This window comes from Hydra vulgaris, chromosome 01 (genome assembly GCF_038396675.1).
Source record: "Hydra vulgaris chromosome 01, alternate assembly HydraT2T_AEP".
In the NCBI taxonomy this organism is placed as follows: domain Eukaryota; kingdom Metazoa; phylum Cnidaria; class Hydrozoa; order Anthoathecata; family Hydridae; genus Hydra; species Hydra vulgaris.
Genome location: NC_088920.1, coordinates 45,012,049 through 45,028,319, shown reverse-complemented (window position 1 = coordinate 45,028,319; position 16,271 = coordinate 45,012,049). Strand labels below are relative to the sequence as shown.

The 16,271-nt window shown below is 28.4% G+C and overlaps 1 protein-coding gene and 1 long non-coding RNA gene across 3 annotated transcripts; one reads left to right on the top strand and one right to left on the bottom strand.

The window, feature by feature from the left end:
• Positions 1-2,089: 2,089 nt before the first annotated feature.
• On the top strand, positions 2,090-3,359 carry LOC136074442 (uncharacterized). The gene is made up of 4 exons (XM_065786758.1): positions 2,090-2,348; positions 2,412-2,699; positions 2,879-3,039; positions 3,192-3,359. The coding sequence occupies exons 1-4, from the start codon at positions 2,090-2,092 to the stop codon at positions 3,357-3,359; spliced, it is 876 nt and encodes a 291-aa protein (XP_065642830.1).
• Positions 3,360-12,423: 9,064 nt separating this feature from the next.
• On the bottom strand, positions 12,424-15,850 carry LOC136075365 (uncharacterized). Of its 2 annotated transcripts, none has more exons than XR_010635868.1 (7): positions 15,726-15,850; positions 14,950-15,004; positions 14,735-14,864; positions 13,928-14,594; positions 13,123-13,281; positions 12,761-12,823; positions 12,424-12,675 (listed from the first exon to the last, which is right to left on the bottom strand). It is a non-coding gene; the product is annotated as an uncharacterized LOC136075365 (long non-coding RNA). The 2 variants fall into 2 exon arrangements; XR_010635867.1 differs by having other exon boundaries at positions 13,928-14,026; positions 15,726-15,846.
• Positions 15,851-16,271: the final 421 nt, after the last annotated feature.

Sequence of the window (16,271 nt, the reverse complement as noted above, 5' to 3'; positions counted from 1 at the left end):
GCCTCCGCAACTATCGCTAAAGGTTACAATGTGTTTAACATTGTCAGGCAAACCATCGACGAACTGTTTCAAGCAGGAGGCTACTTCTTGAGAGCCACGAGATGCGGTGGACTCGTCCCACATAAACATGTCCGCCTTGCCTGTTGCAAGGTTGTGAATGGCAAAATTATATGTCCACAGGACACGCATATAAAAAACTTTATTGTTGTAAGAGCTGGGGTCGGTAGAGTTTGTTGCAGATCAAATGTGATGGCCACAACGGTATCATCGCACTTTCCCTGTTGTTGGTTGACCTTTTAGATTCCATCGCTTTCTCAGCCTTCCGTTGATGAAGATCTCGTTCCGTTTTTATACTGTTTGCCTCACCGTCAACGCAGGTCTTCAATAGGTTTTCAAACCGATCACATTTATGACAAGTATCCGTGTGAGGTGGATGAAAACTGATGTTGAAGTCCTTGTTGAATATGTTTCTGTGCCACCACAGCAGAACGGGTTTCCGGTTGACTTCTACACACTTTTCTACGAACATGTTGTACATGCACTGTAATGTGAGGTGAGATGGAAGATAAGTCTTGTTGGGGTTATCATGCCTACTGTAGTGACTCTTATATTTTGGGAACAAGTTGATGTGCGACCGTACGAAGTCTAGATCACAATCCTAGATCTTATGCTTGTCTGGCCACTTTCCTCGACCGTCTTGGGGAGATATCCCGCTTTTGGACCTATTTTTCGTAACATGACAAAAACGAGAGTTTGATGTGTCTAGTGTCTTTAAAAAAAAGTCTTTACACACTCGATGGCCCATTAAGAATATAGATTTCTAGATGGTCTTATTTGCAGTAGCATTTGCATTCACCCTTTACGCTCACCGACCTTTACACACCCATTCAGATATGCTGTTTGAAGGTCAAACGAAGCAAGCTTCCAGAAATCATTGTAGACAGTTTGTCGCTGGTCTTCAGTTATATTTAAGCAGCATTTGTAACGGCACCTGTGCATGTAAGGTTTCACAGATCTGCTTGCATTAGGAGTGCCTCTGTGGCCGGTATATGCGACTCCAGAGTTACGCTTCCTCTTAGCAACTTCCTTCTTAATTTCGTTCCGTTGCCGCTAACGACCTTTTCTCGGTTGAGGAGCTGGAGGAGGTAGGGTAGGCTCAGGTTCAACATGTGCTTCTTCTTCAATATCGTCTCCACTGGATTCCTGAACAGCATCCGAAGAAGAGTTTGACGACGGTCCATACTCGTCGCTCTCAGGATCGTCCACATCGGACTCAGATTTTACACACAAATACAAAATTAGTACATAATAATATTATGTACTAATATTATTATGTATCTAAAACTATGTACTAATATTATTATGTATGTAATATTATGTACTAATATATAATATGTACTATGTCACCTAATTTTTGAAGTTGTATCACTTTACTTAACATCTGCCCTTGATTACTTTTCGATTTAAAATGGCTCAGAATTAAACTTAATACTCTTACTCTGAGGAGTCATTCATAGTATTATATATTATATAGTATTATGAATGACTCCTCAGAGTAAGAGTATTAAGTTTAACTCTGAGACATTTTAAACCGAAAAGTAATCAAGGGCAGATGTTAAGTGAAGTGATACAACTTCAAAAGTTAGGTTAGGTTATGTCTAATGCAGCCTAGACCAGATTTATTTAAATATTTACATTATAAACTTTAAGTATTTGTTTGTGTTGCATAGAACAATGTAAAAATGTATATTTACCATTCATTAGATCTTCTAAAGACCTCAAATCAAGTCGTTTAGACAACGATCCCGCCATTTCTATGTAAACAGAATGTTTGGACTGTCACTTGTACTGTTTTTCTTCTAACCAAAACACCACATTGGTGAAGAAGTATTATTGCCCGCACACAGAATGCGCTGGTTGTTCGAAAAATCACTTGTATTATTTTTCCTCTAAACACAACCGTGCTTTAGCTATCCGATGATGCATTTAGATCGCTTTGGGAAAAAATGTCACTTGTATGCTTTTTCCTCTGAGCCCCTCAATTCATATTACTGCAAGCACAAGAAAAGCAGCTCATTTATTAAATGGTATGACTATACATGCTTTTGCAGGAATAAAAACTGGAGTGAAAGGTTTAGATTATTATATGCAACATATGCATCCTGATGTTAAAAAACGTTGGTTGGAAACTGATGTTTTAATTATTGACAAAATTTCAATGATTAACGCTCAAACATTTGATATGTTACTTTGGATAGCTTGTAGAGTTAAACAATGCAACGATGAACTTTTTGGAGGAATACAAGTTATTGCTTGTAGAGATTTTCTTCAATTGTCTCCAGTCAAAGGTGAATTTGTTTTTAAATCCTTAATATGGCAACAATACATGATATAGGTTCTTGTTTTAACAGAATGTTTTAGACAAAAAAAAGATGCAAAATTTTTTGAAGCTTTAAACGAAATACGTTTTGTTAAAGTATCAGATCAAACTATTGATTATTTCATAACTCGTCATTTTAATAAAGATGAAAATAATAAAATTAAATACACAAGATTATTTTTTTTAAATATAGAAGTTGATGTTTATAATGCCATAAAAATGACTGATATAAGAAACGAAGAATGCTGGTTTCATGCTAAAGATGTTATTAAAAATCCAAACAATCAATTTACATTTCAAATTCCTGCAGCTATTCATCGTAAAATAAATGCTGTTGTTATGCTTTGAGAAATATCAATGTAGAAGAAGGTTTGTGTAATGGTACAGTGGGTACAATCACTTTAATAGAAAATAATGCTGCTTGAGTTAATATGAATGGAATATGTTAATATGTTAGTTAATATGAGAAGTTAAAATTGAAACCGTAAAAGAATTTAGATTGTTCTCACGCCATTGTAGCTTCAAGAGTATGGTTACCTTTACGATTAGCTTTTTCTTTTACAGTTCATAAAGCTCAAGGAAGTACAATGAACAAAGCAGTTATTAATTTTGATTCTAATGCTTTTAATAATACTCTTTATTATGTATCTTTATCACAAGTTTGTAATATTAACGATGTTTATATATTCATAATAACGAATAAGAATTACAAAAAATATTTAAAAATATAACTATTAATTTAAATGTATAAGAATTTTATAAAAAATACATGTAATTTTTTTTTTTTTTGCTATAAAAAATGAATTTCAAGTACAAAACTGAGGAAAGTAAATTTAGTAACAACAGTGTGTATAGAAAACAATTTTATTACATCGAAGATGGTTGTAAAGATGAAGATATAGTTGAAGAATTGGAACTTAATGCAAAAATTCAAAGTTCTGATGAAATTGTTTTTCATGTGGAACAAAAAACATTATAAGAGTTTGAAGTGAAAATGAAAAATACTACTACTTTTGGGATGTGTTTCAAACTTTTTTAATTGGTTATGACATTGTTAGTTTATGTTCAAAATCGATTGAAGATGGCTATTGTAAAATAATGAAACGTTGTTACAATTCTTCTGTTTATTTTATAAAACCTTTAGAAGGTCAAACCAATTTACGTTTTATTCAAGATGCAAATCTTCGTGGAGTTTTAAATATTTTGGAAAACGATAGCGGATGGAGACTCATACAATTATGTAATTTTAAAGTCAAATCACTGAGCAATTTAATCGAAAGATCAATGATGAAATTACGAAATTATAAATTGTTTGGTTATAAAAGAAAAATGGAACTGAGTGAAGACGCAATTAAAAAAAGAGAGAATACAATAAAAAAAGATATGGAAAACTTAAAAATAACGAAGAGTGGTTACAAAAAAGAAGAGAAAATGAGAAAAAGAATTATGAAAAAAATCAAAAAATAATTTTGTACAAAAAATATCTAAAAAATATTAAATAAAATTGATGTAGACGAATGGTTTGGAGAATTGTATAGACCTCATTCTCTAAAGCCATGGAAAAAGTCAGAAAAAAATCTTTCTTATACCAAATTGTCTTATGAACAAAAATAAAAAATGTTTCCGGATAATAGTATTTTATTTAAACCTGGTTTATGCTTTTATTCTGCTTTTCTTATATATTTGTTGGTTCGAGAATGGAATGTGTGCACGATTAAAGAATGGAATCAAAAATTTTTGTAAAAAAATATCACCGATTTGCAATCTAAGGAAAATATTTTACAACTCCTTTTTAAAAATTAAGACGAAGAAAATATTATAGCTTGGAAAAATGTTTTGCGAGATATAAAAGAAAAATCTGAAAATATGTCTTTTCAAACTTTGTTAGATTTGTGTCACACTTTTGCTTACAAAAATACTTTTGATTGCATCAATATTAAAATTTTTTCTATCAATCAAAATTATAGAAAAATTCGTTTATTACATTCTAAATTAAAATCTCAATATAAAAGTACTCTTACTAAATTGTTAAAAGTAGTATATGAAAGTGCAAACATTACTAAAGACGATCAAGATTCTCAAAGAGTTTTTATCAATGATGACGAAAAAAATAAAGCAGTTATTAATTTAAAAAGTTAAAATCCTTTATGCACCATTTGTAGATATCTAGCAGATAAAATTCGCTTTTATGATATTTATAAAAATAAATTTTCTTGTATGACTCCTCAAGAAAATGAACGATTAAATCATAGTCAATTTTTTTATGAATACAATGATAAACGAATTCAAGTTGTTAATATGATGTTTCAAAGAGTAAATCACTTGGAATTGTTTATGCTGCTCCCCGACGTACAAAATTATTTACTTTCAAATGATTCTGAAAAAATAAAACAAGATTTATTAAAAGTATCGAGTTTATAGTATATCTGTTGTAGATGGTGGGAAAAATTTGAATACATGTCAGCTTTAAATGGTTTATTAAGTGATTATGTCAGATTAAACAGTGATGATCTTATTGAATATGAAACAATTCGGTTCACTAATCATGAATGAAAATCAATTACAAATATGGTTTGAAAATGACAACATTGAATTGTTAGAAGATCATTACTTTCTAATAAAACTATTTATCAACGAAATATCAATACCTAGTCAATATAAATATGGTCAAATCAATGATCCTATTATTTTTTTCTATCCAATGAAAAAATTTAAACAACCTTCACACGAGTTATGGTTTTATTGCATGTTGGTCACCTTTAATAAAAAATTTGAAAAAAAAGACATTGTTAAAAGACCTAATTCTAGATGAAAAAAATAGACAAGATGTTTTAAAAGAATGCGATACTTTACTCCATTGTTTTGAAGATTATCTAGTCATTGACCATGATCATTTTTCAGGACAAGTATTCGGTTTAGCTCATGATTATTGCAATAAAAATATAGGAAGATATAGTCATCAATTGTCTTGTCCTGTTTTCGCTCACAATGCTTCTTTTGACAACGGTATTATGATTGTAGAAGGTTTAAAAAAAAATTAGATGAATTAGAAATATCGCAGCATGGAAGATGTTTTTGTTATATCTAAAAATGTCAGCAAAGTCAATATTATTTGTATTGGTAAACAAATTATAATTGTTGACAGTTTGAAAATTTTAAATTATTCTTCAGAACAAGCGAGTATCATGTTGTCTAAAAAAGCTCAAAATCAAATTGTCAACACCATGTTGCATTATTTACGACGTTTTTATCCTGAAATTAATAATTTAACTAACTATCAAGAGTTTAAAAGTTGCTTTATTAAAAAAACATTATTTCCTTCCTCACAATTAACAGATGAACTTTTAAATATTGAATATAAAACTATTCCACCTATTGAATTATTTGCTCAAAAGAGTTTAATGAAATCAAAAAATTTACAAGAGGAAATTAAAAAAATAAAAGACGCTTATGAAGGTGGTCAAAAATTGTGGAATTTTTTAAATTTGAAAATTTTAAAATCTTTATTACATATTTTTACTATGTAAGATATAGTGGTTTTGGGATCTGTAATGGTGGATTTTGATGAAAGAACATTTGAATTTAATAAATTTCATATTATTGATCATGTTAGCATTTTTAGTTATACAAGCAAATTAAATTCTACAAAAAGTTTGATTCGAATTCAATATCCTCCAACAGACGAACATCAAAAAATGATTGATAAAAGTATTCGAGGTGGCATGTCAACCAAGGGTACACAAAAATACGCCATTGATACAGATTACTTTGAAGCTAAAATAAAAGAACTTGAATTAAACAATAACATATTAAGAGGTTGCTTGTTTTTTATGTATGAAAGCGGGCAATATGGAGGAGCTCAATTAAAACCTTTACCTTTTCATATGATATATTCTTTTGATTTGGAATGCATCACTTTTGATGATGTTGTTCAAAAATATCATCGTGTAAATTTAAACGGTTTTTCAACAAGCGCTTTAGTTCGTTGTCAAATTACTCTGAGACCAGAATATCAAGATCGAGTAGGAGGCTTTTGACCTATGGTAGAAAAAGAAATAATATCATTACAAGATTGTTCTCCTACTGAAATTGTATCTAAACGTTATTTAAAAAATAATGGAAAATATAATATAAAAAAAGACAAAACGATTAAAGTAGCCATGAAATTAAGTTCACATGAAACATGTGGATTTTTCGACACTTTAATATGGTTAACTACATGTTGCGGGTGTGTTGTTAAAAAAATTTACGAAGTATTACCTCTTTGGCGATATCTATTAGCTCGAAAAATGGTAAAAGAAAATATGGAAAAAAGAAAAGAAGCTATTAAAAAGGGAGACAAAGTAGTAGATGCTTCTTGCAAATTACAAATTAACGGACATTACGGGACATTAAGTCAGCAAATTGCACAAAAGCTAAATATTGTTTTTATGAACACGAAGAAAAAGCTTTTCAAAACATCATTGGAAATTTTCAAAATATTCGCAACGTTTTAATTCGAGAAGGGCAAAGTGATGAAAATATCAAATTATTATTTTCTTTTTATTTTCAAAATTTATTATACAACGGACAAGTGTATAGCGGTGTTGAACCCGAAAGGTATAAATTGGACGTTTTTAAAGTAAAGTATGTTTAGATTATTACGAGTCTGCTGATTTTAATTATGATGATTCTTTTAAAGAAAATCTTCTCAATTTGATTAGCGATGTCAAAACTAAAAGTATTTTATTTCATGATGAAAACAATCATCAAGAAATGAAAGATGTCTTTTAACTTTTGAAAACAAAAGATTAAACAAAAAATTTAACAAAATAATTAACAAATCTTTACGTATAGTGGCTTCGCAAATTTTATCTTATGCTAAACTCAACGTAGGGCGTTTTAGTTGGGAATTGGGTGAAGTATTACTAAATCATGGACCTGAAAAACATTTAATAGTGACAGATACTGATTCTGGTTGCTTTTTTATTACACAAAAAAAGACATTACTGATTTTAATTTTCGTAATAAAGTAAAAAAATTGGATTTATTTTTCAAAAATGGGTCAACAATGGATGAATTATTCCAATTACAAAAAGACTCATTGTTTTTATTCGATTCTTTATGCTAAAGAAACGGATCATTTTCAAAACGAAATACCACCTTACTATTACATTGTTCAAGCCTTTGCTATGGGACCAATATGTTTTAGCGTTCACAGTAGAAACGGTGATGAAGAAAAAGAAGTTAATTGTAAAAACAGAGCTAAAGGAGTGCCTAATTCTAAATTGTTATTTTCAAATTATGTTAACGGTTTTAATACTTTTGCAGCTGAAAGATTATTTAGAGAATTGCCTTATCCATTGGTTAAAGAAAAACAACCCATTCAACAAAATAGAATGAGTGTTAATTTTAAACAAGTCAAAATAGAGACACATGTTATTGATTTTTTAAAAAAGTTTACACTAAAAAATTATGTCTTTAACGATAGTATCATGACAGAAAGTAAGGATCATTATCGTTTACAGGCGATACGTGAAGCTAATTTAAAAGTGTTACCTGATTTTGAAAAATTTTGTAGTGATGAACACAAACAAACATTATTTCAAATTGAAAAAAATATTATAAAAGAATATCATAAAATTTTTTTATCGTTATCATACAATGACATGGTTTAATTGTAAAGTTTTGATACCTTTATTATACGATATTAAAAATAATATAAGTTTGTAAAATTTTTTTTGTAAATAAAAAAAATGGAGTTTTGTTTTTTTGATCAAAAATTAACAACCATACAACTCGAAAACAAGTTAAAAGAAGTAGGTTTAAAAAACTTTTATTTAGTAGAAAATACAGAAAACGAAGTTCGATATTTTCAGGATAAAGAAGGATTTTATACTTCTCGTTTAATTTTATTCACTCTTCATAACTCGCGTCCGTTAATCCCTGAAGAATTTTTAAGTTGTTGTACTGAATGTTTACTTGAATATTTAAGTCTTGTATGTCATCTAGACTGTTATGAAGAGGATTGTGAATATTGTGAAGATTTTAATAGAATACATTATAGTTGATCTTGTCTTATAGAGAGAAAAAAAAAGAATCATAATTTAATAGAAGACACTATGTTCGTAACAGAAACAGCAAGATGATTAGGTCGAGATTGGAAACCCTGTGGAAGACATTTGAAAAGTGGACGAATATCAACTCGATCATATTGATGAAGATTATAGATATGTCGAAAAAAAATGTTTTCAAATGTTAAAAAAATGGAGTCGTAACGGAACAATGGAACAATTACTTTACGCTATGGAAAGCATACCAAGAATGGATATTAAAAAAGTCATTTTAGACTGCTTTTTAAAAAAAAAAATTTTTTAATAAATAGATATAAATAAAAGTTTTTTTTTATTTCAATAAAAAAATGAAAGAAAAAGAAGAAAAAACAGTTGAACAAAAACTAGAATCTACAGAAAAACCTTTAGAAACACCTTTAGAAAAAAAAGTTGACAGATCCATAACTGAAATATTAAACGAAAGAGGTTTTCATAGTTTTTATTTAAAAGGAAAATCAAATGAACCTGAATTAAAAGACGAAGAAACTAATTCACAAGTCAAATTTAATACTTTTAAACCTACTCAAGATGTGTATCCTGAAATTACAATTATTACAGGACCTACTAAAAGCGGATAATCTACTATGGCGAGAGAATTATTACAATACGGAAAATTTCCTGATGCTGAAATGTTATTTGTAATACAAATGAGAGAACCTAGAGAATTTCAACACAAAACATGGCGTGATATTATTAATTCCACTAAAAATAATTTGGAAGCTTATGATATCTTAACAGTAAACATTCCAGAAAACTTAGATTCAGTTATACAGAGAGCTAGTAGTTTTTCAAAAGATAAATATGGTGTTCAAAATAGTGATCATCGATTATTAAAAACGATACTTTTGTTTGACGACATTAGTGCTTTTTGTTTAAAAAGTCAACAATATACTAGCGCATGTTCTAGCGGATCTCATTACGGAGTGGGCACTATTACCGTTTTTCATTCAGTTCCTTCTAAAGCGAGTCAATGTTGGAACAATTTAGTCTCCCATTACAAACGTATTATTTCTTTTGACAACAATAGCGAAATTGAAAAGTTATTTAAAAGTGATTTTCCTTCTGCTGGTAAAATGCATCACGTCATAAGCGATTTGGTAAATAAAGAAACATCTAATCAACACGGTCATTTGGCTTTACTTAAAAGAAATTGTTCGGTTGCACGCTTAAGAACACAGATTACAAGTAAAAAGCAAGAAGTGTTTATCCCAGTAGACGCTCAAGGTAAATATGACTCTGATTATAAAGACATAAGCGTTAACAAAAAAATTGTTAGTTTTCAATCATTTACCTATGTCAAAGCTCAAAATTTGAAAAACTATTATTATCTAAAATCTCATCATAACAATTATAATCAAGAGAAGGAGAATAAACCCAACGAAGAAGATAAAAACAATATAAATAAGGAAAAAGAAAATCCGATAAAAAAAAGAAAATAGCGTGAAAAGGAAAGAGCTACACTTTTACTCGAAGAAATTAAAAGACAAAAAAGATATGGATTGTGCGAATCTACAGACGAATCTTCAGATAGCCGAAGAGAATTCATTTTAGATTCTGAATGATTGGAAAAGCGAGGAACTTTTACGCATTTTACAAAATGATGACGAGTTATGCAATCAAATAAACAAAACAAGTAAACGTCAAGCTATGAGACAAAAGTTGGCTGTTTGAGGGCAAATTTTAATTCCTGAAATGAACAGAAGAAATGATGATGATGAAAATGAAATAAAATATGGATCAAAGAAACTTTGACGCGTTTTAAAGCTGTAAAATGTTAAAATGCGAACTTTTATCAGGTCACGAAAGATTACAAATAAAAAATGCTTTTCAAGAATATGTTTGCATAGAAAATAAACTCTTTGTCAAAGAATATTTATACCCATATTCAAATTTTAACGAAAACGGTAATGTCATCATGAAAAAAAAAAAATTGAAAGATAAAAATCAAGCTATATCTGACTTCGTTTATCACAATTACAACGTTTTAAAAGAATATTTCAATTCTACTCGTTTTAAACTTTATCACGAAATTATAAATTATTATTCTAATAAATTCATCTCATTTGACACTTATCATTCTACAAAAACTGGTAATGATTTGTTAAGGCAACAATTTGATGTTGATTATTATCAAAAAGAATTATATTATCAAAATAATTTGTCTTTTTTTGAAACATGAATAGATATAAACCTTATCACTTAAATGATTCTCCTTTAATAACTTTGCGAAAATTGTTATCCCAAAATGCTTTTTAATATAGATATTTATAATAAAAAATTATTGCAATTGGATGAACAATAAAACGCAGAAACAAACCCTGAATCTGAAAAAACAAAGAGAACAGATTTGTCTCAACTCATCGAAAGATATGATATACCATCCTCTCTTGTTTATGCAGATCCCACCAATGTTGAAAATCAAATTGCAAGCGAAATCAGCTTTCAACAATATTCAAATTGTTTACTACCTCTAGATACTATGCTCAACAGCGAAATAGCTGCTAGTTTAATAAGTGATCAAGAAAAATGGAAAACTTATCTCAACGTTGGAGGAGATGCATACGCTTTTAAAACCATTTAAATGTAAATAAACAAAGCGAATTCAACAATCAAGTAGATCAAAGAAATATAAGCGAATCATTAAGAATGATGAGAAATTTAAAAAAGTTTCCTATTTAAGATAATACTCTAGATGCAACACCTCCTTTCTCTATTCCATCTACATAAAACGCCTTACCACGCTCTGCCACTTTAAACACGATTCAATCGCCTCATTAAAAAATTAATAATTTGACGCCTCTCAGTAAATTTTTTAATTTTAACGAAACACCCAACACAGCTAAAGTTTTACAAGAACTTTAAAAAAAATGAACCACTGAAAAAAATCCCCAATTTAGGTAAACAATTAGTCGATATGTGTAAAAATCAAGTCAATTATCAATTTAGATCTCATCAAATTTCTTTACGCGTTTATAAACCTAGAAACAAAAAAGCCACTTTGAACCATTTAAAAATTTATATTTTATATTTAGCCAATGTTGTGGATGTAGAGGAATCCTTAGCAAGTATTATTAACAACGTAGCCCAGTTTGATTTTGAAAAAATAAATGATCCAAAACAATATTCTTTTTACACTAACGAATTTTTATTTCATAGGCAACATGAGAATAGTAGCCGATTATTATCAAATAAGACAACTTACTTTTGCCAAATTATGAAATTTTATTAAAAAATACAACATTCCCCTTCGAAACGAAACTAAATTAACAGCTGATGGTGTTTATGCTAGCGCTCTATCTCGCGCTTCTTACACTGTTATGACTTCTGGTTATATAGAAAGCGAATCACTCTCTGATAAAAGTTTCGCAGGAGAGAGATCTTTTGATACATTATTAGAAACAAAAGACATTATTAATCAAAGATGTATACAATATGGTGAAATGTTTCGAGGATTCAAATACGATATCTTAAGAGAATATATTCAAAATAATAGTTATTTATTATCCAATAAATACGTTTACGATCGAATGAAAAATAATTATGACATGAACGCTGTATCTAACAGAGCCAATGGTGAAAATATGCTGTACTTGACATCTAAAACTATTTTTAATAATGTACCCTGCCCAGTAGGCACAGCGACGTGACAAAAACGTGAATTTCACGTTATTTTGGCACGTGACAATTAGGTGACTTTTAGGTCCCCATGAAATGACCAATTCACGTGATTTATGGACGTGTTTTTCACGTTACTTTTGGCACATGATATTTAGGTGACTTTTTGGTCCCCATAAACTGTCCAAAAGACGTGCTTTTTACGTTAGTTTTGGCACGTAATATTTAAGCAATAATTATGCTTTATAATTACAATTATAAGTGTTGGGATTCGTGTAAAGAAAAAAAATTTATCGTCGAGGAAATATTTAATACGTATTAAAATACATGGTTATATTAGTCAGTATATTAGTTCTTGACATAAAAATTTTTAATTTGTAATAAAAGCTGCACTTTTGTTAAAATATCCTCCTTATATCCAATAAGTAATAAGTACGAAGTCGTAGATCTGCAACTTACGAAGAGCACGCTTCAAACTTATATATCTATTCTTCCATAAAAGCACGCTTCAAACATAATCTAACGAATCAGTCGATATTTTCTTCTATAAGAGCACGCATCAAACTTTATCTAATAAATCAGATTTAGCTGAAAAGAAACGAATAAAATTTTAAATAATAATATGATTATTTAATAATTATCTTAAATCACAAACTTTTAAAACAAACCTTACTTTGAGAGTTGCTAGCTACTTTTGGCAACAAGATTTTCTAGTGTGTTATTTGTTTTCTTTTATCTAAATCATTCAATAATTTTAAGAAAACAATACTACATACAGTGTAAAAAAATAAAAGTCATTTGCCTTCTAATTTTATACTCTGATTGCTAAAAAAGTAAATAAGTATTTAATAAAAAAAGATGTAACAAAAAAGTCGACAGATGATTATAAAAAAAGAAGTACATAATAAAAAATACAAGTTTAAAAAAATATTTTTTATCTATATATATCTAATATCTATCTATAGATTTATCTATATCTATATCTATATAAAGTTAATAACTGATGGGCGTGATTAGAAAAAGACCTGTACTCACCTTATGTGATAACATCTGTGTACTATGTGATAACATGATAATTTGTTTTCTTTGTTTTCCATCTTCTTATATTTGCATCTGTTTCTGCATTAACTTGTTCATACATTAACTCACTAGATGCAAAGGTGACAGCCCACAAAGTTGCTTTAAATGAGTAATCTACAAAGTTTTGAACAGCATTAAATGTCATTTTAGAATGCACACAAAAATTAAAACAATTTATAAAAATGTAATAGTTATCACATAACCACAAAGCATTATAGTGGGGATTTTATATCATGATTTTCCTTATCCATGGTCAGATTTTCACCTTGAGGCTCCTTTTGCAGTGGAAACATTCACCACAGCTAAGGAGCCTGATCTACCCCTAATTATATATAATATATTAAGTATAAAACTAAAAATATGTATAATAAAGTATTGTCAAATTAGGTCACCAATAAATACAGAGTGCTAAAAATTCAACTCAGAATCAAGTTGCATTCACCAACAAGATATGAATTAAATCAAATTCTTGCTACAGAGTGCGATCACAAAGAAGACAAAGAGAGGGAAAAGTGAAATTTCTCAAACTTTATAAGTTAAAAGGTTATTGGGTCTTACTACAGAATGATATTCCTAGGCAATAACATAACAATACCATTGGGTCTTCCTAGTCAATAATATTTTATGCAGAACTTATTATTTGTCATGTAGCTAAATAAATTTAATATTAAATAAGTTATAATAACTTATTTATTATCAAATTAATTACATTGACAAATTTGACAGTCTAAAATAATATACAATATGGTAGAAAGTATACCTTGTAGTAGGGTTTGATCTTTTGTGTGTTGCAATATGAGAATTATCTGCCATAACGTTACACAATTTTGAACTAAGCTTTATAATATATTTATTAAACCTAAATTGATAAAACTTAGTTATAAGATAATATGTTTGGATAAAATATTATATATGTGACATTTTGTTCTTGTCAAAAATGCATTGCGACGTTATAAAATATCTTACGCCCTACTTTTTAAATTAATTATTATAAAATTACAATGCAAAATAATTACATTATTATAAAAGTAAAAATTAAAAGTAATTACAATAATGAATATATAAACTACATATTTCATGTAATCATTATATTTAAAATATCCGGAAAATTGTTTACGGAAAATATCCTGAAAAAATTCAGAATATTTCCCCCCTCATTTTCCCCTTAATTTTGCATTCAGCCAAGTTGTTTCTCAACTTTTTAAAAACTTTTCTTAATTTTTGTATGAATGATGACTAAAACAACATAATAACAAATAGATGAATAATATATACTTGTTATATGTTGTAATAAAAGTTGTATGTATGGAACTTGTAATATAAGTTGTATGTATGGAAAACATTTCGGATATTTGGAAAATAAATAGATAAATTTCAGAATAATATCTGGTATTCCGGGAATATCCCGAATAAGATAATCCCTGAAACTAAATTATAAAAAAATAGTAAATAAAGAATATCTTTCCAAGTTTCTAATCACAGGTTTTTATTATGAATAAAAAAAGTTCCAAAATACACAATATTTTGGCAACGTAACATTCACATTTTAATCAAGTAAAATTGTCACCTGGACAAGGTCACCTAAAATATACATGATTGAAACATGAAGAAGGAAACGGGGTAAGAGCAGGCATCAAACTTTATCTAATGAATAAGTCGATATTTTCTCCAATAATAGCTTACAACACCAAATTTAGCTCAAAAGAAACAAATAATAACTTAAATAATAGTATGAATATTAAATAATCATCTTAAATCACAAATTTTTAACACAAATCTTACATGGTGAGTCACCAACTGTTTTGGCAACAAGATGTTCTGGTGCTATTTCTTTGATCTAAATCATTAAACAATTTTTAAAAAAGCAATGCTATACTTGAGAGAAACTTGCTTTACATATTGGAAGGTCGTCAACATTGAAAGATAAGTAAAATGCAGTTGCAAATACAATAGCATCATAATCATCTTTTTGTGGGGAAAACATCGAACAAATCCGCGTTAATAACCTGTTTTATATTGTACATAATAACAATAGTAATAAAAGTCATATAATATATATAATTATAATTTCATATAACTCGAATATATATATATATTAATCATATAATATTTAAATAATATAAAAAAAGGAAATAAATAAGTATAAACCCTTTTTAACAAGTAAGCACGAGATCAAGATGTCATATATTTTAAAAAGATAAAGTATTTAATAATAATATATACATATATCAATAATAAATAACATAACACATTTATTTATTGATATTATCTTGGATAAATTCTTTAACCTTGTTGATAAAAACCAAATAAAGAAAGAAAATCTATTTTGGGTTTTTATCTAAACGACTCTTGAGTAATAATGCAGAAGTTCTAGAGACATTATTATTGCTCAAGAATCAAGAATAAGTTCTGCTAGAACTTATAATTTGTCCATGTAGCTTACTTAATTTGATATTAAATTCGTTATAACATAACTTATTTCGTACTAAATTAAGTAAGCAAAATGGACAAATTCGCCAGTCTTAAATATTATATCATAAAGTAGAAAAAAGGCATACCTTGTATTTGAGTTTAATCTTATTTGTGTGGCAAATAGGGACGGCAAATAGGGTACTAATTTATTTAACTTAATTTGATATAATTTAGATATTAGATATTACAACTTAGAATATATTGTTCTTTTTAGTTCTGTTTTAAATGCATTGCGTTAAAAGATATTATATAGACCAATTTTTTTTTTTTTAATTATGATAATACTACAATAAAAATTAATTATATTATCATAGAAGTAACTAATTATAACTAATATAATGAATACAAAAACTATACTATAAAAAAATAATTAATATAATAAAAAATATTATTTCACATTTCTTATGCCAGTTTTTTTTTTTAAAATAAAAAAAGTTCCGAAAGACGAGATATTTTAGCACGTAACTTTCACGTGACTTTCAAGTAAAATAGAAACCTGGACGAAGTCACCTAAAATACACGTGATTGAAACGTGAATAAAACGTTGCGTGCCTACTGGGTGGCTACCTTTAAGAGATGTAACATTAGTAGTCATTTTAAAAGAAGATATAGAACAAACTTGTGCTAAAAGG